The sequence below is a fragment of the Sceloporus occidentalis genome, unplaced genomic scaffold, assembly GCF_023333645.1.
Source record: "Sceloporus occidentalis isolate IW3139 unplaced genomic scaffold, rSceOcc1.0.p SCAF_44, whole genome shotgun sequence".
NCBI classification, from domain to species: Eukaryota; Metazoa; Chordata; class Lepidosauria; order Squamata; family Phrynosomatidae; genus Sceloporus; species Sceloporus occidentalis.
Window position 1 is genome coordinate 2,730,609 of NW_028317024.1, and position 24,081 is coordinate 2,754,689.

General features: G+C 38.7%; 1 protein-coding gene across 1 annotated transcript; it reads right to left on the reverse strand.

Moving 5' to 3' along the window:
• Window positions 1–3,075: 3,075 nt before the first annotated feature.
• LOC149289586 (Y+L amino acid transporter 2-like) lies at window positions 3,076–18,893 on the reverse strand. The gene is made up of 9 exons (XM_089490408.1): window positions 18,461–18,893; window positions 16,125–16,250; window positions 15,113–15,257; window positions 13,010–13,133; window positions 9,115–9,218; window positions 6,184–6,280; window positions 5,326–5,475; window positions 5,011–5,194; window positions 3,076–3,155 (listed from the first exon to the last, which is right to left on the reverse strand). The coding sequence occupies exons 1-9, from the start codon at window positions 18,891–18,893 to the stop codon at window positions 3,076–3,078; spliced, it is 1,443 nt and encodes a 480-aa protein (XP_089346534.1).
• Window positions 18,894–24,081: the final 5,188 nt, after the last annotated feature.

Below are 24,081 nucleotides of genomic sequence, written 5' to 3' on the forward strand. Positions count from 1 at the left end.
AGCTTTAAGATCCGATTGTAGTTCCTGTTTCACCGATAACATGCAAGCCTTGAGGTCTGCGATGTCGCTGCGTGTGCTCAGGCCTGCTTCATCCGCGCTCCCTAGGCCTTCACCCCGCGCAGTGTCTTTCTTCTTAAAAAAGTCTGGCATCTCAGAGGAGGCCCCCGGTTTTCCACCCCTACGGGTGGACATCTCGTTGCTGGACGACAGGGTAGCAGAAACAGTCGGGTAAGGCGAATTATAAGGGTTGCCGGGTGAGAGCAGGAGCTCACTCAATGTGCGTCCATCTCCCTCGAGCACCAGGACACGCTTCGGCCAGTTTGACTTTTATGAATTATGCATCGCCATATGGCATTTAACTATAGATTAAGGTGCAAAGGTCAACTGAGGGAAGTAAGAGACCATGCTTTTCAGGCATTGGAACCTTCTGACATGCTGCACTTCTTCATAGCTACAGATTTTACCGAAATACTTGGTGTTCTACGGAACAAGATTCTTCCAGTGCTGGAGTACATGGTCCAGGTGTGGCCCTATAGGCTACAGTCAGTTGAACCATCATCAGAAGTGTTTTCTACTTCATATAGGGCTGCCATATACATTTGAGGCAAAGGAGTGCCCTATATACCAACTTTGCTGAGATCCTCCTTTGTGCAGCTATGTGTGGGACTCAACAGAGAACCTCAGGTGCAACTTTTTCTTGCTTTTCACCTGGGGAAAGACAGTATACAGCAGATTCCAGGGCTCTTTGATGCCACATCAGAGACTGTTTGGAATAATTTTGCATCAAGCAGTCTGACAAATAGAAACAAGGACACGGCATGGAAGATCATTCAGGGAGGCCTTTCCTAAGAATATTCATGAATGCTAGGAGTCTGGAGAAACAGATACATAGTGCATTGTGCAGAGGAGACATCACTAGATTTCTTCGGGAAAAAGAATCTCAATGTCTTTTTGGAGAAGTAGTTCCTCTCCTAACCAGTGGTATATTCTTCGCCTAGGCCTCTGCCACATAACTGGGCCTTCATGCTTGCGGGCCGCCAATGCTCCTTGAGCCAGCTGTGGAGATCAGAGATCTCACTTGTAACCAGCCCATACACACTGTGAAGCTCTGTGCCTAAACTGCAGAGCCTCCAAAGTGACCGTTTTCCTTCATATCTTGAAACACATTATGGTAGACAGTGGTCATAGAGATTAGTCCTAAGGGGTAAGGTCTAGGGCAGTGTGCAGCCAAGTTATGTCTCTTCCTCCTACCACCCAGTTTTGTATGGACCTTTTTCTAGGAAATCGCATGGAAGCCTGAGGGTTAATGTGTTCTGGAAAAACTACTTTGGGAACAGGTCAATGTCCTAGAATGTTGCAAGTTGGTCATCAGCTTGCTCAAAGACTAAACAATTAATCTTTTGTTGTAACCCTTTCCCCACTTTTCGCCTATTCCTGCATCCCTGGGTGTCATATCTACAATTCCATCTGCAATTCCACAATCTATCTATCTATCAACGATTTAACTTTTTCTGGATTTTTTCACCTTGTTGGCATTATGTACTATGTACCTGTATCAAAATATCCATTATTGTTTGTGCCGTGCTATAATAGAGTACTTATGGATGTAAGAGTGTCTCAGGTGTAGTATTTTTATAAATGATTGTACATGTGCGTTAGATACTTGGTTTTGTTGTTGATAATTGTGCTAAGTAATTGAGGCCATTGTTTTTTCTTCTTTCTTCCGTAAATTTAGTACATCATATTATATATGGTCCGCCTCTATGAAAGTGGGCCAGTGCTGCAGTAAATCACTGTGTCTTTATTACTTTGTACTGTGGCTGTTCTATTTTCTCATACTCTCCTCTGTTTAAAATCTGTTATATAAACATCGCTCAGTTCTTTACAAAGCAAGCCCACACACCAGCTGACAGCGTTGTCACCATTTATTTGAACAAATTCCGTTCGGTTAAATGTTATACTGACAAGTATTGTTGTGGACATCTATTTCACATTTTAAAACACTGAAAAACATTTTCTTTTTCCCCCCAGGGAATATTCTTTTAATATTTTCAAACAAAATAATTTTTATGTGAAGCTGTCAGAGTAATGAGGTTGAATAACATCAAAGAACCTTACAGTGTCTGTTAAGGACCTCAAGAGCAATTTTGTGCAGGGCACAAACTGTAAACTTTTTATATTACTGACCAACACATGTCTACCATTACCGAGCAGTATGTGGGATGTAGAAACTCGCAGAAGGACATTGATTACTGACATATCCTACATTTTACATATGGAGGCCAGTAGATTTGTGCATTTGGATACCTACAAACTTTAATTTTAACATATTTTGCCTACACTGTGCGTTCCTACGAATCAATGATAAACAAATGTAAACAAATGTCAAAACCTTTGAACTTTCGCGGTCACTTGATGGGAGGCAGGTAGCCGCGCAGGCAGTCCAGGCTGCAGCCGCGAGCCGTGGTCATTCAGTAAGCGCGGCTCGAGGTCACTATGGGGAGGAGTGGGAGCGAGTCAGCCAGTTAGGAGGACCTTATGGGCAGGGCCGGCGCCACCTATAGGCAAAGTAACAAGCATTAAAAGAGGTGGAGTATAAGGCAGAAGGGGAGGGGTTGTGGGAGTGGAGCCAGGGGGCGTCAAAATTATGTTTTGCCTAGGGTGGCAAAAACCCTTGCACCAGCCCTGAATCTAACGTTCAATGGAATGGCAGCAAGACAGGAAGAGGAAATGAAATACAACACATCTGGATTCATACTAATCTTTTCAATACTTGTATAGTGCATCCCATACTTTAATGTAATATATAGAACTGGGAGAGTTATAAGGGAATTAACCACAAGACAACCTAGGCCATTGCCTAGGGCCCTGGATGAAGCTTGCATATCTTGTCATAGCATTACATAGTAACGCATACTTAATGCAGCTTTTCCCGGGTTTTGAGGGTATAATAGAACAGACCATTTCTTTGAAATTGTGTTATTTTAAAATGCAAATTTTTTTTTAAAAAATAAACTGCATGTTGTGCAGAAAGGCTTTTAATGTTAAATATGAATGACAATAAACAACAGCTTGCTATTTTAACTTCATCTCTTCTTCTGTTGACTGTACAGCGCAACACATAAAAATCTTCTGGGTGTACAGTGAGATGAATGCTGCAGAAAAAAGATGTAAAGAAAACAATAAACACAAAATTCATGAACATAAACACAGTCAAATGACACACCTGTAAACATTTTAATAAAATACTATATTTAACTGTTTTGATGGTATCCTATACATATCTTCCAAATGACATGGTTTTTATGGCAGATCTCTCATGCGACTAGTTTTAATCATAAAAAGCTTTCAGTAGTTTTATTATATATTCAGCATACAATTGATCCCATCTCCTTTACTGTTGCTTTTTACTTTGTGGGTGTAGCAAAATGACCCCCAAGTACTTGAAATATATTAATACAAACATTTCAAAGCTACTAGCGATACCTTGCCCCGTGTCATCAGAGATTAATCTCAAGAGCTAGGAAACAAAATTAGCTCTTTCTGAAAAATGTGCACGTCACATGCCTGCTGATGATGTCATGACATCATGTCATGTGACATTTCAGGAAACTTCTCGTTCACTTTTGTACTTTTAAAATTTGTGGAACAGTAGAGGCAGCAATATTCCAAATGCATTTTTTTCAATATTTTCTGACTGTAGTGATCTGGACAGTTCCGTAGAAAATGTGTCGAGTGGGGTGCTCATTTACATGTTTGGAGAAGAAAATTATTATAATTGTTTTGGTAGCAGAGAAGATTGCCTTTAGTTGGATGAAATACCTTTTATTTGGCTAACAAAGAGTCATATAAGATTTTAGGACAGATTGGGAGTCGTATAAGCAAGGGAATGACAGACTAGGGATTGGGAGTTTAAATACATACAACATGAATAGAAGGTAAAATGGAGACAGCAGTTGGGGGACTCGTATAAAAGGGTCCATTTATTACAGAGAGAGTTGTTAGGAAAAGTGTGGTTTCCACTCCCTCACTTTACTATTTAGTACGAAGGGGCAACACTGAGAAATTTCTCTAATAAGAAGTGCTCACTTATTTAACTCAACATTATACATGGTCACCAAGCTCCTCCTGCAGAAGCTTACTGTGTATCTATATATATATATATATATATATATATATATATATATATATATATATGTAGATATATATATAAATATATCTTAACCAGGACTGCTTACGAGACCTGTGTCTCTGGAGTCCACATATTATGGGCTCAGTAAGATAAGACTGGTCTGGTATGGCCCTGGTTCAGCTCCTGGCAGATGATGCCCCTCTCAACCATCTCTAATCCCATAATATTGTCTCAATTTAATTTCACCTTTTCATACGCTCCTCCTATTTTACTCTTCTCGAAACAACGGTGTACTGTTTTAATTGCACCCAACACTGACACTACCTAGCTACCTACCTATTCTTAAGCTACTTAATGGCAGTTCTGTATTTGTCAGACTTCAAATCTGGCACCGAGCATGATGACTGAGACAATTTTCATGTGTAAGCAGGAGGATGATATCTATACAGTTGAGCTCACGGAATATATTATTTACTTATTAACTCTAGAGTAGAGTTTCAGGATGAGTGATCAGGTTATGAAGGTTACGGAGTCTAGAGCTAAGTTGACCATTTTTATGCTATTTCGGCTGCCAAAGTGACATTTCTCTTGGTGGTACTTCATTACTGGAGTTCCTGTTTCAATACTAATGAATCTATTCAAGTTCTATTTTAATTATACCAATTTATGGTTTCCATGAAGACATCTGTATATGATACAATTCATAAGAACCATGTTATACCCTTGTCTATACAAACTCAAGCATTAGTACAGTTCATTTTTGTGGATGCCAATCCAGAAATGGAATGCTAAATAAATATACAGTTAGAAGAAATAACCGTTAGAAGCAGACAATGCTTAGACATGTAAAACAGTGATATAATATACAAAATTCTTACCAAGACATTTTCTTACAAAAGATGGTTGTTTTTCAGGGGGGAGATAAAGGCAAATGTAATATACAGGTGCCCCAGAGAGCACTACTGCAATGCCAACCAAGGAATCAATTGGATCACTGTAGAGAGGAACGATGACCAGACACAGGCTACAAAGGCAGTACACAACGGGAAAAAAGAGGCTCAGCTGCAATGAAACACAAAAAATATTTTAATGTAGAAAGCAGAATTTAATTACATTTTTGCAATTAATATGAATGGACTTCATTAATTGCAGATATCATTAGCATGACACACAATAAAGGTTGAGTGGTTTACCTTTACAGGTCTGGGGATGTCTGGTCGTTTGATCCTTAAGTATATTTGGCTGCCAACTGACAAACCAATAAACAACCAGTAGCTGAAGCTGAAGTAATCTATAAGCTGAAACACGTCTTCCACGCACAGGAATATTAGTGCCATTAGTCCCTGCACCATAACAAAAAGTTGGCTATGTTAGTGGCATACAAAAGCACAATAACACTTATGTTTTCACATTGCCTACGAGCTAATACTCTAATACTCTATTCCCTCCTTAGAAATAATGGATTAAAATAACACGTAATCTTAGAAAATTACAGATACATAACACCTTTCAAAAGACGACACAATTTACTTTAAACAGTTTCATACATGGCGCGGTTAAGAGCATGTACGCAACATCTAATAAGTACATACCATTATGTCTGGAATGCTTCCATGTAACTGTATTATCATTTTTTCTTATCCACTATATACTCAGCAAATGACACATTTAACTATAATAAAAAGAAGGATTTGTGTATTGTTATTTTGAAAGCCCGTATACCTTTTGGTTTGTGTTGATGTATGGGATGTTCAGTTTACAGTAAGTGGCTTATTCACTAAAGTTCACTAGAGTTTTTGTGGTTTGCAGGACAGTTGGCTTCAATTTGCCAACCCCAGATAACTTCTCCTGCAAGAGGAGTTCAGTTGGGTCTGTATTATTCACAGCTAAATCAGTAAGATTTATCAAGTCTTTTCGCATAACCAACTATGCATTATGCAGAGCCAGCTTCTCATGGTTGGCCCTTCTTTATGTATAATGAAGAATGGCGGGTTGAGACTGCAACTCTCCTGCAAACATACCTGCAAACTCTAGCTTTTGTTATTGCTTACATTGAACAGTAGAGCAGGAATAGGAGTGAATCTAGATATATGGATCATGCATAGAAAGTCTGGCAGTTGTCCTTCTCGTGAGGCTACAAAAAACAACCTGGAATGGGAAAAAAGGAAGTGTGTACATTTATTCACATGTTACTAAACATTGGCATATGAAGACTTTTTTTGAAACAGAGATAAAGCAAGGTATATGGTAGCTGAATGTTACCTTATAAATAAAAATTCAATAGTGTTGCGCAGAAATATTTGTGCCAATTTAAAAGGCAAAATATAAATTGATTATATATAATATAGTATAAAGCAGACAATATATATGAAAAAAAAACCTTTGGTAGAAAAGGGTTATACTTAAGTGTTTGCAGCACCTGTTATAATATATTTTAATTTTCACCTTACTTTATACACATATATATTTTTTGTTTAGCGCCTGAACTTTTATTTAACTCTACGAATGTTACCTTATAACCAACATCTTTGTATGTAAATGCCTAGAGGGTTTAATGGAACGCATCTCGGAAACGTGTGGGATACTCACTGCCAGCCAGCTCCAGCGTTGGCTCATATGACATTTCCTGGGGATCTAACAAGACGCATGTGCAGAATGCTCTCCTGCTGAATTTGATTGATGTGAAATGCGGACATTGGAGAGGATGATGTGCTGCGGTTACGGAACTCTAGTGATTTAGCAAGACTTTAATATGCATTCATTGTAGGTGGGTCAAAAAAACGTCTCTACATGCACCAGGAAGTAACAGTCCCTTTGGATTCCCACTATAACTAACTGATTTGCAGCCACGTAAAGCTGAGTGCCCCTCAAATAATTAACATTTACAAATGCTAACACACACGTGCACAGCCCGAGTCTGTCTGCATTTCTACCGCCGGGTCACATAACATTGTGTTACGTTGCCCCATTGAGCTCTGCCTCTACATGTGGGACAGTCCAAGCCAGACTGGCCATGCTTGAGGAACTTAGACCGGATTGTGGTGTGCACAATAGACAAGAATGTTTTTCCAACTTTTTTTGGAACACATAGCTTGTGGGGAGTTTTGTTTGTCTTCATGTGGATCAACAGGAAAAGTAAAAACCTAAGAGAGTTGAACATCATGGACTTTTTTTCCCAAAACAACTATGTGGGAATAAAACAAATGAATGGGATATGCAGCCAGCCTAAAAAAAATGTGTAAAGTCTATAAAGAATACTAAGGTCATGAATTATGAATCAAATTAATTTGGAGACATTAGTGGACCTTAATATGTACAGTTTTTTTTAATCTACACTTCCAATGAATGCTGATTAAAGCATGTTGCCTTTAATAAATGCATTTTGACAATTGACAGAATGCCTGCAGGAAATGCTAATACAATTCTAGGGCAAGGTCATCACTCACATTTTTGTTAAAACAATCTTATGTAACAATGAAAATTATCCTTTCAACAAGTAATAACATTTTAAAGGAACAGGGATGTTAAATCATATTTGTTTGACTGTGCTGTTTGTAACTGGGTCCTGGGTATTGAAAGAGAACATATTCACAACCTCTAGTTGCATTAGAAATACCACCAAGCTTGTAGTTCTTCTTTAACATTTAGTAATACTAATCATATAATCAAAGGAAGATGATAGACACAGAATGCTTGGTGTAAGGATCCTAATGCTGTTTATTCTCTAACATCCAATTTGGGCTGAAAATACCAATGAGTTGAATACGTTCATCACGGATCATTCAGTAAAAGGTTTCAAAGGCCAGCCCAAAAGGGTTCTTTGCCATACCAGGAGATTTCTGAGTTTAGGCTACCTTCTCTCTTCTGGGGTGAGCAAGGCTGGGCATACAAAGGGCCGAGCTAATCTCAAACAGCAGAGAATTGTATGGGAGTAGGAGGGGAATTGAGTGGAGAGTGATCCGGAGATATCCGGAGTTCCTAGGTATGTTCTTTGCCACCTCTCTTTTGCTTCTTCATTATTGTCACAAAGACAACAAAAGTGGCACAAGTGACTTGCTAGCTGTCCTGCTGTGTTACGTCCCCATTAAAAGATTAGTATGGATTAAACTCATGGAAACACATGGTGAATTAATTGGGCACTTCCAGCCTTGGCACTGGGGCTACCATCAGAATTGTTTGGGTCTTGTATCAACTTACTACCTAGATACCTACCTCTGTCATGGCCCATGCCACAAATTGTTGTCCCAAGATGCACTTTGTACTTTCAAAAGGGCCACAATTATTAATGAAGCACAGCTGCCCTTGGCTCCCATCAGTATTTATGGTATGGATGTAAAGGGAGTATAACAGCATGAGGTTGAGTAGACCCTCTAAGGCTGAGCCCCAAATAGCTGTATTCTCTTTTCCCCATGATGCTGGCCCTACTTGGCACTGGTGTTGAGGTTAGGGATTAGTAAAAGACACCTTTATGTTTCTCAGGTAGGTTTAATGTACACCAGTTAGCCCTAGACAAATGATTTCATAACTGGCCATCCTTTTCATCATCACAAATTAAACAAAAAACGACAAACAAAGCAGGGCAGACATGTTAATTAAAAAAAGTAAATAAAAAAACAGGCACTTGCCAGCAGCATCTTTCCAGAAGTTCTGAAAGGCTTTTATTGATAGTGGACCCTGGGCAAATGTTCCATGTTAATGATATACTATGTATAAGTACTGAGATAAACATTTATTTATTATATGACCCAATTGTCTGTTAAGCAATATCTGTAATGCAACAATAGCGTGGGATATAAATCTCAAAATTCTTGATAGCCGCTTTTAAATGTATCCCAAGGCAAGATATGGAATAAAATAACTTGTGTTTCACAGTAAATAAACATGTAAATAAAGAAGATTAATGATTCCAGACTGCATGCACCAAACAAATAAATTATATATTTATTATGTGCCTTACAGTTACATAGATAAATTAGATTTACCTTGATGAAGAAATGACAACTGAATTCAGTCCCCCACAACATGATATAGCTACAGATATAGGGATAAACCACTTTATGTATCCAAGAACTTTTTCTGCAAAAGTCTATAAAACAAAAATACAAAAATAAATGTTATGGTCGTACTTCATACGTTAATTCCAAGCGAAAACACTGACCACAATGGATTTTAGAATAAAGTAAAAACCCAGTAGCCCTGTCCGGACTTGGCATTTTTTATCTGCTGCATGCTAGAGTGACCCCCACCATGTCCACATCACTTTCCTATTAGTAATTCACTCCGGATATAAAGCTAGTGTGGCTCATTGAGTTAGGTTGCCTTTTTTGATTGCTATGTGTGGAGCTGCTAATAATGATCTCTACTAATACCGGTCCCAATACCGGTTTATTTTGTAATGCATTTTGGAGTCCATTTTGCTTTAGTTGCTGGAGTACTTTTGCTTTAGTTACGGTCTCATTTCCGTCTTGCTCCTCGCTGCCTGTATGGAAACCTGGAAGTGTTGGTATACATAGTATCTCAATTAACCCCTTCAATCCCAGGGGTTTTTGGTACCTCAAAGCCCAGAGCAATTTTGCCATTTTTGGGGTATGTCGGTTTAGCGATTATTCTCTGTTCCTGTGAATAGTGTACCCATGTAAACGATATATTGTTTTTTCAAGGAGAGATAGAGCTTTCGTTTGATACCATAGTTGGATGATTAGCTGAAAATTTAGAATGAGAAATTTAGTAAAAACTAGCGAAAATTAGAATAAAATACCTATTTTTTTTTTACATTTTCCCTCTGAATCCTCACAAAATTAGGTAAAGTGATGGAAAATCCGCTCCAAGTTTATCAATTCAGGATTCCCTGATTTCAGAAATACCTAATTTATATAGATTTTCCATACTTTCCCAGCACCAGGGAGCATACTATAAGGTGTACATTTTTTGTATAATTTTTATGCCTATGGCTTAACGGGTTTGGGGGTTGTGAACGGGGGCAGGAGGGTTATACTGGCTAGATGTTATGCTAGAGCAATGGGATGTAAGGTTTTTTTAAGAATTTTTTTATTATCTTTTTTTATATATTTATTTTTTTAAAAAAATGTATTTTAATTTTTTACATTTTTTTTTTACTCAGTAATGGTAAGAGGTCCTCCTAGGGACCTCCTGAACATGCCAGTGATGTCACAGTGACATCACAGCTCACATTATAATTTTTTTTAGTATTATTTATATTATTATTTTAATGATTTATTTAATATTATTTTTAAATCACTAACCGTTTTTTTTTCCCCAGCTTTTCTGTTAAAGGACTAAAGGGGGAGTGAGAGAGATGGTTTCTCACTCCCCTCCCCGCGATCCCCCTGCACCGATCACACTGTGATCTCTATGCAGATCCTCACAGACCTGCATAGAGATCGTAGCGTCTCTGTGCCTCATGGGAGGGCAGGATATCCCCGCAGGGTCAGCAGTGACGCAACCCGGAAGGGAATGCCCGATCGCGCGTTTACAACTGACAGCCTGGTCTCAGCCTGATCTCCCGTGCAGTCAGGATGTGTCCCTGACGCTGCATGAAGGGCTGGACGTACCGGGACGTCCATAGGGGTTTCTTTGTGGGCGTTTTTTTGACGTCCCGGTACGTCTATAGGGGAACGAAGGGGTTAAGTCAAGGAAGAAGTAAGCAATCACATGGATGCTTGCAAAGCATCAGCGTTCATATATCATTTACATACATCCCAAGAGTCTCGGATTTCGTGTCCCAGGTAGCTGCCCCACCTTCCTGATTCTTCATGGGCCATTTGGGAAGATTCTCTGACTGGCCCAAGAAGCTGAACAATCAATTGAGCTCCCAAGAAGCCTCCTTGCGAAGGTAGCTATTTGGGTAAGGCGATGGGTGACCATGCCTCCTATCCTGCCAACTTCTGGGACTGTACTTGCCCATTTCCGGGCCGGTCCCACCCCTCCCTGCATCTTTCCATACCCCTCAACATTGGGTTCCCAATTTAAACAACACCAGGCACTGAAAGCTTGTTGCCATAGAAGTCTGTTCCCATAAAAATTGGAAAAGATTCTTAAAAGTTTCTGCATTTTTTGTTAGACATGCAGAAGAAAGAGGCAGATCTGCTAAAGTTTATTTGCTTAATGCCCAAGAGAGCTTGCTAAATGTTTTGTCTAAGTGGGACAGGACCTTTAATTGTTGAAGGAAAAGTCTGACTCTGAGTTGTTAGTTTGAACTCAGTGCTGACCTAAGTCAACTGATCAGGTCTCACAAAAAGACAAGTAATAATTACATGCTACTGGTTTTCTGTGATAGGGCTTTTCAGACAGGATGCAAAGAAATTCATATGTAAAAATTAGAGGGGGGAGATGGTTACAATGGATGCTTTCAAATATATAAAAGGATTCATGGAAGTACCGGAGGGCATCGTATTTCAGAGAAAGGACAATGCTGAAACAAGGCCATATTCTGAAACTGGGGACGGCAAGGTTCAATGAACACGTGAAAAATAGCTACTTTATGAAAAGAGGCATAGTTACATAGCATGGCTTTCCAGAATACATTTTACAGTCTAATGGTTTGAGGGTTTTTTTGTGTAACCAGGTAAAAACTAGACCATTCTCACCTGTTACTAAACTCTAATCTTAGTTCAATTGCTGAGCTTTAGTAAGATGAAAAATATATCCCTCAATATATACATTTCAAAGGGTCTTCAGAACCTGCTGAGTCCCACTAAGCGTCTGTATAACGCCTTGCAGACGCTCCAAAATAGAGTTTACTTTTTTGAGCTCTGATTGAAAGACCACAGTGTTAGAAACATAGAAAGTGACGGCAGATAAGCACCATTGGGCCCATCCAATCTGTCCAATGTATCTTATATTTAGCTTAGCCTTATGCCTATCCTATGCTTGGTTAAACGGCTTCACTGTATTAACATCTACCACTTCTGCTGTAAGGCTATTCCGTGCATTTTAAGACTATACCCTCTTATTGTGGTAGTATTTCTTCTTTTAAATAAACTAACTTGCTTTATAATGATGACTCCAGTTTAAGTACTGTATTTGCTTGATTATAAGACGAGATTTTTACCAGAGCAAATGCTCTGGGGGGGAAGAGTGGCATATAGGGGGGTATAAGGCATATCTGGGGCAGAGTGGCATATAGGGGGTTAAAAGGCATATCAGGGAGGCAGAGTGGCATATAAGGGGGTATAAGGCATTTCTGGAGGCAGAGTGACATATAGGGGGTATAAGGCATATCTGGGGCAGAGTGGCATATAGAGGAATATAAGGCATATCTGAGGGGCAGAGTAGCATATAAGGGGGTATAAGGCATATCTAGGGGGCAGAGTAGCATATAAGGGGGTATAAGGCATATCTGGGGGGGCAGGTTGGCAAATAAAAGGAAATAAAAAAAATCTTTTTTCTTAATCATAGTTTTTATTAAATATGAAAAATAGTATACACGTGAATTAATATTTACTAATAAACCTTTTTTCTTATAGGGTAGTCCTATATTAAGGCTTTTTCTTTTTTTCCTAAATTAATATTCAAATTTTGGGGGGCCGTCTTATATTTAGGGTCAACTTATAATCAAGCAGATGTGGTATTTAAATGTTTCTATCATATTCCCCCGTCACATATTTTTCCCCAGACCATATATGTTTCCTGGTTGAGAAATCTCTCCTGACCTTCTTCACTCAGACCCTTTCTTTCTGGGACAATGCATTGTCTTGGATTGAGGCTGCCCGGGACCTGGGACATAAAGTCTAAAGCAATCTGGGACATGTGGTCACCCTAGCCCCTACCTACATATTATTATGATATCACACATATACCAGTACATAATATGTGATAAACCACATACACATGAATATTGTACCAAAATAATCTTACCACAGCTACAGCACTGCTATCCATGATAGTATTCAAATCTAATTCAGTGTAGTATGCAACGTTGGTCATGACATAGATCACTGTTACCAAAGGCATAGAAATGACCATTGATAATGGAAGATTCCTGGAAAAAGAACAAGAATGCATCTCTTTAGCAGCATGTAGCTGTGACTTCTCATTGGAAGGGATGTTAAACCAATCAACTTTCAGTGCTGTTACAGACTTCAACCTGTTTGACAATTTAATGCTGAGCAGGCTTATGGCTCCAAGAATATGGCAGCACTGACCGTGTCAGACGGGGAGCTTAAAGCCCCTGATTTTCTGATTATGTTAGAACTTTATAACTTTTTCCGTCTCCCTGGCAAGGTACCTTACACCAGTGCAGTGGTTAAGTGCAGTGATTGATATCCTTGTATTTGTTGCTGCAGAACATACAAGTTTTAATCAGTATGAGACATATTTACATTTACATTAAATTTGCTTCTTTTTTTGTAAATATTTTTGTCCATAACATGTTTAACTACTTTATAGCGTGAATCTTTTTACCATATGGAATGATTGACTTGTGTACTATTGATGTTGTCTGTAATACCGCCACCTCGTGGAAGCTGTAAGATATAGCACTTTTACATTTCATTCTACATTACATTTTATTTAGAGTGCCTGCAGATTCTGAAGCGCTATTACAAGAGGGAATGCAAAACTTAACATTGAAACTGACATTAAAAAGTTAGTTAATAAGATTAACAAATGTTAAGGCATTCTGGTACAGAATTAGAAGAGGGGTTTGCTTCTGGATGTTTTCAGTGTATTAGGGGGTAATAGGAGGCTACACTGATGCTGCAGCAACACGTAATTCCCAACTGTCTCTTCTTTGATGTGATTTGAGTCCCAATCTTTGGGCACTGTCTCACTGTCCTTTCGAACTGTCCTGCTTTTGTGGGCAGTGGGGTGCATGAGCTGGTTGGGAAGATCCTTTGATGTTCCCTGACTTGCCCAAGAAGCTGTAATATTGATGGACTTCTGTACTTAATGACTCTATATGAGACTTTTCTGTTTCATGTTACTTAACATGTACTAAGTATAATGCACAGATATTGAGTTGACTATATTGGCACATAAGGGGAATTCAGTAATTGTTAATGCACTCTGGTATGTAACCAACATGTTTATGTTTGCGCAACCCATCTGCTAGAATCTTTGATGAGTTCTAGCGCTACTTGATAATGCACATCATATAAATGGATAAATAAAACTTTCTTTTAATCAGATTACAAAACTGTAAAACTCATTTATCAGATGATAGCAAATATAATTAAAAATAATCCACTTATTTAAATTTTAGTAGTGTTTGGAATTTTAAACCAGTAAGTGTTTTATGATGCAATCAAAATGTCACTGTCCACTGATGAGCAAGGATTGAGTATAAATTTACGGTATCTCAATTTTGTTCAAAGTAAATTTGTTAAGCGGTTAAACTTTGTACTGTGAGAGTTCACTAGATCAAGAGTAAGTCACCTGATCAATATTATGTTTTTTTAATTTGTCAGCGCAGCACTTGGTGAATGCAAGAAAACAAACAAGGTCATTTGAATAGTCCAATTTTAATTATTATTATAATAAAAATTATTATTCATTTTTATTATTTAATATACTGTGGTCTTTAAATCTATACTATCACTTCTTGCAGAGGTATGTTCTTTGTCAAAGATATATTCTTCCCTCCTGAACCTGTATAGTCACGATGACATATTTAGTTTAGTCCTATCTCCTTCTTTTGTGTGGACTGTTGTGTAAACTTAGTTCTTGTTTTAGTATCCAACTTTTGGATATACTCACCAAAACCAACTGTTTTCCCTAAATTTCCAGGAAAGCTTTTTGGTGACGGAGAATTAGTTTTTTGTGAATATTTATCCTGCTTATGTTTATATGAATTTGCTATTAGTTGTAATCGCTGTATAACTTGAGAACCCATCCCACGTTTTTCCCACATGATGCGCTAAATGTATGTTATTTTGTTATTATAGACACCTATTTTATTAAATACAATATTATTAGGAAAAATGTTGTACAAAAAATTGAGTGCACTAATTGGTACTGTACCTTTTAGGGTTTTTCATTTCTTCTGTTACATAATTTAAGGCATCCCAGCCAGAAAAAGAATACAAAGCAGAATAGAAAGACATCGTCAAAGATCCCAAATTCAGCTTGGAGCCTTCAAAAGACTTTTCCAAATTATGTGTATTACCTGAAAGCGCATAATTTATTCAGTACAATACCCTTGTCAAATGCATTATGAACAATAGCCAATTAGTGTGATTTATATATATATATATATATTTATTGCAGATCGGCAACATTTATCAAGGCTAAATATTTACATACAAAATATTCAAAGGCTGAGCGTATATATATTTATATATATATGTATTTAATTTGGGTTTATATACGTTAACCCTTTGAGAGTTGTTGCACCTTTTTTCGCAGTGGGAGGATGTACCCAGTCAATATGGTTGTATGTGCATGTAGACGGAGCTCATGCAGGCGACAGCACACGACATAACACAGTGTAGGCATACATAAGAAGGGGTTGAATTCTATAATCATGCTAAAGAAACATATAGATTGAAAATACACACGCCCACAAGTAAGTCTTTTTCCACTTCTGGTGCATCTACTTTTGAGAGCTACAACTCCCATCACCTTGTCATCATCTCGCCAGGGACAATCCCAGCCTCCAACCACTAAAGTCTGTCTGGGGTCATCCCCTCCCCTATGTGTAGTTATCCCCGCCCCTTCATGAAGCCACTCCCCCAGAGGAGGGAGCGCTCCAGGTAGCCTACGCCAGGAGGATTCCAGGAATGTTGATGACATAAGCATGAAGCATCTTTCTGCGGGGTTATTTAGAGTGCGCATGATCTTGGGTCACAGGTATTTTAAAAGAGACAGCAGAAAAGTCTATTAAAAAGAAAGAGTAGCGTAACAAAACATCTACAGAAGCTACAAGCAAAGAATGAAAACAAAACATTTACAGAAGCTACAAGCAAAGAATGAAAACAAAACATTTACACAAGCTACAAGCAAAGAATGCATTAATCTGGTTGTCATTATTTACCTTGGCACAGTCTAACAACTCCAGTAATAATGATAATGACCAGCGCTAGCACTTTGGCAAACGTCGCTGCCACTTGCAGAGATGCTCCCCATTTTACCTTTGCGCAATTCACAGCTGTCAAAAAAACTGAATTTGGCAAATATTAAAAGCAATGCTGTTATATTACGGTGAAGCAGTGGATTTAAATGTTTTATTCTTATGTTAAAGTGCAGAATGGATGTATTACCATGAATGAGATAAAATATGTTTTTCAATAGACCAATATTACAGTTCAGTACACAAAGTACATTTCCAATATGTGGCACAAACAACAGGTCACTTGGCTGCAGGGTTGCACAGAGCCAGGTGTTGTGGGTGGACAGCACCCAGGTGCCTGGAAACTGAAGCACCAAGTGGAGTCACGTAACATGAATCACGTGAGCCCGCGGTAGTACAAACACTGGTGTAAAGGAGGCCCCCGTGAGCCCCAACACCAACTTCACCCCTCCAGGGCGTACTGCTAGGCTTATGCTTCGGGCCACATTCTTCAGGCCCAAAACGCTAAGTCTGAGTGCCAGGATATGATGGGAGCAGAAGTTCTGGCACCAGCCTACCCCTTCCTGGTAGTATGTTACTATGTGTGTGTAATGATGTAAGTCTGTGTAAATATTTTACTGTACATGTGTGTATTTTAGTATATGTATGTAAGTATGTTAACCTGTATAAGTATGTTACTGTGTGTGTGCGTAATATGTTAGTATGAGTGTGTAAGTATGTCAGCCAATTACTATGTGTAAGTACGTTATGGTGTGTGTATGTATTTTAGTTTATGTGTGTAGTATTTGTTAAAATTATGTTACAGTATGTGTAAGTGTGACATTCTGCCCTGGTTTCCTGCCTCCTGTATTGTGCATTTAGGTTTTTAGACTGTTCCTTGTTCAGCCTCTAGTGGCCGCTCTGCCTATGTTTCTGCTCTCCTCCTTTTGTTGTCAGCTGGCCTCGTTACCTGCTGCCCTGCAGTATAAAGGGCTGTAGCTTCCTGCAAACTGGGCCTTGGCATTGTAGTAATAGGACTGTTTTGCCCTGGTCCTGTTCCTGAATTATTCCTGGCTTCCTTTTGTACCTGATTCTGTATTGCTCCTGCCTTCAGACCTGCAAGTAGGCTTCTTGTTGTGTGCCCTGCGAGTGGGCTTCCGGTCATGTGCCCAGCCTGAGGGCTTCCAGCAGCATGTCCAGTCCTGTGCTCTGCCAGTGAGCTTCCAGTCATGTGCCCTGCCGGTGGGCTTCTATTTCAGCATCAGCCTTGCCAGTTCCAGTCCCGCACTTCTGTCTGCCGTGTGCCTGTCTGCCTTGCACCATGAATCGCAGTGTACAAACAGACAACCCTATCCCTGCACCGAGGCCCCTCGCTAACCTGCTTACCCAGTGTGTGACAGTAAGTACATATGTTAGTATGTGTAAGTATTCTGCTGTGTGTATAAGCATGTTACTGTATGTTAAAGAGGAGCTTGGGTGTCCCAGCCGTACATAGTGGAGGTGGGCGCCGCCATTTATTTCTATGGCACTGAGTAGAGAGTGTGAGTATGTAAATAAAAGTGTGGCATTAGTGTGTGTAAGCGTATGGTGTTATGTGTGGTACTGTATGGCATTAGTATGAGTTTGTTTATCCACATGTAGTGTTAGGGTGTGTGTGTGTATAGATGGATGCAGTTAGCATGTCTGTGCATAACTGTATGGTGTGAGCATACAATGTTAGCATGTGTGTGCTTGTTACCATATGGTGTTAGAATGTGTGAGTGCATGTTAGTGCATGTGTGTTGGTATATGGTTGTATTTTTATTTTATTTTTTAGGTTGTGAGCGTGACTATATAGAATACACCAGGCACTAGATGCTCTGCTGTGGGAAGGACATGAGAAAAAGTGCTTCATGTACTGATGCTCTCAGGTAAGTTCCTCTCATGTTCCCCTGTTTGTCATGTAGGTGAAAAGTGAAGCGGAATTGCCTTTTCCTTTGATCCTTTCTCATTTGGGGCCAACTCTTTTCTCTTTTGGGGCCAACTCCATTATGTGATTTAACATGTGGCCAGCAAGAGATCAGGGGATAAATATACGTTGCTTCTGCTTTCCCCACTGGACATTAGGTATCGGAGTCAATGGTTAACCCAACTTTGGACTGAATCTTGGTGACAATCCTTGTTAATGTGTCACAGCTTAGAAACTCTAATATTACTACATATTTTCCCATAGCATACCTAGAATTGGTAACTTGTCAAGTTCATTTTAAAAAAATTGCAAAGGCCAACTTGACAGATATCATATAATATAGTTTAATTTATAGCATAGAAAAGATACTCACCCACACATATCACTGCAAGCAGGTACACGGCTGTCTGCGGTAGATGACAGGTAGGGAAAAACGGTTCAACTAAGTAGTTGGCAAATGTAACAGCCAATATAGCCTGACTTGCAGGATAGATAATTAACATGTTGGTCCATAGGTTTAAGAAAGCTAAAAATCCTCCAAATGATTCCATTATATAGATGTAGCTGGCACCTGATTTAGTGATGGTTGTCCCTAGTTCAGCATAACAGAGAGCTCCGATTACTGAAAATATTCCACCTACAACCCATATAATGAGAGATAATCCATATGAACCACTGTACATGAGGACTCCTTTTGGAGACACAAAAATTCCGGCACCAATGGTGTTTCCTACCACCAAGCTCACACCATGCAGAAGGGAGATTTCCTTTTTAAGCTCCACAGTGTTACTTGAGGCGTCATCCATATTGTCTTTCGTTTTTCTTTTGAACATCCTTCCTTTTTATTTAGAGCAATAAAGAGAAGACCTGAAAACGATGAATGGTATAAAATGACACATCGATATATTGATTATAAGCTTGAGAGCCAGGCCCTCTTTATAGAATGTATCTAGTTTTGTCAGACCCTTTGACTATATGCAATGCTTAAATTGTTGCTGCTATATAACTAAAAGATAATAATAATAATAATGATAATAATATTAATAAATATTATATATAACAGCTGTGGGCAGATTGCCCATTTGCTTTGTGGATTATGGGTCTAAAGGGATTCCTATAAGGTCTTTCTCACTCGAATTTACACAACATATGGTGACCATATTCCCTCTTCACCCATGTTTTGTTAAGATGACAAGGACACAAGAAGACATGTCAAGAGTATACTGAGGAACATGCAGATGAATGATCCAAGCACAAGCAGCCTACGTACAACTTAAAGTAAGGATGCCCATTGATCATCATTTTATAAAAATATGGATTGATACATTTGTATTCGTAATCCAAAAGCTGTTATTATCTTCATATCTTCTACATTTAAATTAAAATGTTGGCCAATAAAGTGATTTTCATTTATAATTTACAACTTTTTATTAACTGTTATACACATAAACTAAGGATAATCGAACATATAACAAAATTTCACTTAACTACTAAACAAATAAACAATGACTACAAATCTGCAAGAAGTGAGACGTTTCAATGTCAATAATACTTACTGCTCCAGGATATTGCTATGTCTATGGATGCTGCTTCCTTTTACGCAGAGGAACACATTGATGAAAATAAAATGACAAAGACTGCAATGATATTAGAGATGGTTCTGTGTCCACAACCCCACGTGCATCCTGCATGATCAACCTTTGTCTTATTTGTTAAGCGTTGCAAAATACAAACTCAATGAGTATGGTCGCCCTGCACATTTGCTATGTACACTGTACTATTCCACTATATCCCAATTTAAGAAAAAATAAAAGTGCTAAATTATTTGGTCAATGGCAGCAGCTTATAAATAGTTTATGTGGCAATTGCTCTTTGCACCAAGATGGCTTAAATTGTAACCCAATAAATGTGATATGAGATACCAAAATTATGAGATTTATGTGCACACAAACGGTTAGCAGAGCCAGACTGGCCTACCAAAACACTGGGAAATTTCCTGGTAGCCCACCTCCCCTGGGGCCAATCTTGAGTTTTTTTGTAGTGCATCATTCATACATATTCAAATACTATAAATAGTTGTCCTCACCAGCTCCATAGATATCAGCAAGTCTTTTGAAACGTGGGACCTAGTCAATCAGGTAATCACAATTATGTTCAGAGTTTGGGCTGACTGATTCCAGTGAACTCAGAGACTCTGCAACCAAGCCTTATTCTGGCATCTTGGAGTACCTCTACAAAAGGACTGGGGGGCACACCACATGGACAGCTATTCCCATGTTCCTCCAATCTGGGAAGAATCCGGAGGCCCCACCCCACCCAGAAATGCTCAGGAAGGCCTGGTTCACAGAGATGATACCAGGGAGAAGCGGACAAAGAAAGAAGACAGAAGAAAGGAGAAGTTTGGAAGGGGCCTTTCTAAATGATTTTGAATTGGTATGAGGAGACAGGGACAAGGGGCCGCAGGGACCCCTGTAGTTACGCCAGTGTGTCTGTGGGTGTCAGCATGAGTATGTGAGGGCTTATGTTGTTGGAGTGTCAGGGTTGAGCCTAGTGTTAGTAGGGCCTGGGAGGGGCAGAGAAGAAGTAGGAGAAACAATGTGTGTATGTAATTATGTATGTGTAAGTGTAAATTGAGTAAGTGGGTGTTAGAGTGAATTTGCATGTTTGTATGTGTGCATGTTAGTTACAGGGGTGGGGGTGTCGTAGAAATACTGCACCCGGGGCCACTAACCCCAGGCTTGCACCTTCATATTTTTGCTTTTATTTAACAAACAATGTATAATTGCAGAAATCATCTACAAAGCATGTAATGTGAATTAGATTATTCTTGACATTAGCTTGCTAAACTCTCAAAGTAAACGTATCAATCATTTATCTCAATTTCCACTAGAGGGCATAACCGATACACTGTAACCTTCTATGCTTTTTAATTACAATCATGGTTTAGGAGGTTTTGTTCTTAGCTCAACTTATTTAAGGGACACTCCAGTGTTGTGAAAAAAATAACTCATATTAAAGTGCTTTGTTTTAAGTACCGTACTTTAACCAGGATTTTCAACATTTTTCCTATGTCCTTGTCCAACTGTAGTTTCCCTCTTTGTCATTTAGCGTACCCGCACAAATTATATATTTTTTGTTTTACTTTTTGTTTCATTTGAACCCACATTCATCTATAGTCTCCATTATTTACTTTCAAAATATAATTAAAAATGACTTTTTTCCAGTTCCAATTCCTTTTATAGGGCTCACAGATCTCAAAACCGCTACATAAAATTATATCTTTCTGTGAAGCAGATTACCTAGTCCTAGGGAATTCCATTATGGCCATTTTTACATATTTTATGCATTATTTTCTTCACCAATATCATCCATAGTTAATGGGAAAAAACAAACAAAAGAGAACCTTTAACCCCTTGATGACAATTGCCAGTCCGGGCACGTCACGGAAATTCAAGTCGATAACGACAAATGACGTGCCAGGACCGGCACGTCTTTAAACGGGTGCAGAAAGCGATCTATTTTTGCTTTCTGCACCGAAACGGCGTTGCTGTAATGCCTCGACCTCGAGGCATTCAGCAACGCCATTATCGGCACAAAGGGGCCATCTCTGGCCCCTCCCCGGGGCGTCAACATCCGCCATACTTTGTATGGCGGCGGACGCCCGTTTTAAAAGTGTTTAGGAGGCGATCAACGAAAAAACCCGGGAAAAAACCCCAATAAAGACTAAAAAGTTCGCTAGACGGTCTCCAGACCCTCTAGAGAACTCTGGCTCCACTTGCAGGTTGAATATAGGTACTGCATTCAACCATGCAAGTCAATGGAGCTCAGCTTTCTAATCACAGTGTGATTAGAAAAAATAAATTAAAAATAAAATAAAATTAATAATAATTAGAAAAAAAATTGTAAAAAAACAGTAAAATGTAAAAATAATTTCCCACTGATGTCACTATCAGGGGAACCTTCAAGTGGAAAAAAAATGTTAAAAAAATTAAAAAAAGGCAAAAAAAAAATATATATATATAAAAAATATATTTTTGTGAGCAAGTCCTAAAATTAGCATATTAGCTTAAAACAATTCTCGCATGGAAAGAGTTAAAATACTGGCATATTAAATGCCCATGGGGTGTCGACTTTTAAAAAATGTATGATTTGATGGGGTAAATTGAATTGGCCGGGTTCAACAAGGTCCCAATTAACACGGGGGGAAGGATGGCCACACATCTAATTTCCAATTAGAAAAATGCACACGTACCAAATGTGGCCTTTTAGTTCCCCCCAAAAATGACAAACCCATGCATGTGGGGTATCACTGTAATCAGAAGATGTTGCTGAACACATATTGGGGTGCCGTGTGACAGCGGCATAAACCAGGAGCTGTAAATTCATACATAAATTAGGTGTGTGTGGGAAAAATACACGCACAAAAATACTACTGCAAACTTTGAAAAAATGCTGGTGGTAAAATGTGTGCATGCAAAGAGTTAAAATACCAGCATTTAAAATACCCTGTGGTGTCTAGTTTTCAAAAATATATGATTTTGTTGGGCACACTGAAATGGCCCGGCTCAAAGATGTACCAAATAGGGCATGGGCAGTGGATCCCAAATGCCAAAGTTCAACATTGAAAAATGTGCATGCCCCAAATGTGGCCCTTGTGCCCCCGAACAGCCAGGCAAAATCATTCATGTGGGGTATCACTGCACTCAGGAGATGTTGCTGAACACATATTGGGGTGTTTTGTGATAGTGACATATACAAGAAATTTTTAATTCATACCTGAAGTAAAATGTGTGTGACAAAACAAATGCAAAAAAATGACTACCACAAAGTTTGACAAAGACTGGTGGTAGATATGGTGCATGGAAAGAGTTAAAATACTAGCATTTGAAATACCCTGGGGTGTCTAGTTTTCAAAAATATATGGCTTTATTGGGCACACTGAAATGGCCCGGCTCAAAGATGTACCAAATAGGGCATGGGCAGTGGATCCCCAAATGCCAAAGTTCAACATTGAAAAATGTGCATGCCCCAAATGTGGCCCTTTTGCCCCCAAACAGCCAGGCAAAATCATTCATATGAGGTATCGCTGTACTCAGGAGATGTTGCTAAACACATATTGGGGTGTTTTATGATAGTGACATATACCAGAACCTGTTTATTCTTACCTAAAATAAAATGTGTGTGAAAAAACAAATGCAAAAAAATTACTACCATAAAGTTTGACAAAGGCTGATGGTAGAATAACTGCTTGGAAAGGGTTAAAATACCAGCATTTGGAATACCCTGGGCTGTCTAGTTTTCAAAAATATATGATTTGATGGGGTAAATTGCATTGGCCGGGTTCAAAGATACCCAAAATGGCACATGGGGGGAAGAATTACCAGATTTGGAAAAAATGGCTTTTAAATAGCAAAACGCTACCTGTACTTATTGCTCCATAACGTGCAGAAAAAAAAGCAAAAAAACATAAAAACATTGGGTATTTCTAAACTCAGGACAAATAGTAGAATCTATTTAGCAGGTTTTTTCATTACCTTTTATAGATGAGTAAAAGATTTTTCAACTAAAAGTTAGAAACAGTCATTTTTTTCAAAATTTTTCACCATATTTTTAATAGTAAATAATATGATACAATCAAAACAATGTAATCTAAAGAAAGCCCTTCTTGTCCTGAAAAAAACAATATCTAATGTGTGTGGGTTCAGTAAACGGGAAAGAAGAAAATTACAGCTAAACACAAGCAGCGCAGAAATGTTAAAACGGCCATTGTCACGAAGGGTACAAAATGTAAAATCAGCCTTTGTCACGAAGGGGTTAAACCTCCTATGATGTAACGGTGCTCACTTTGAAGATTTGGGGCCACTACCAATATACAAACAATACAAATAAATTTAGTTTTTTTGTGTTTTGCTTGCTATAACAAATACAAGGGAATTTATTGAGCTACCTCATTCTTTTGCCAAGTAAGTTATTAGCGTGCTTTGGCATATTATA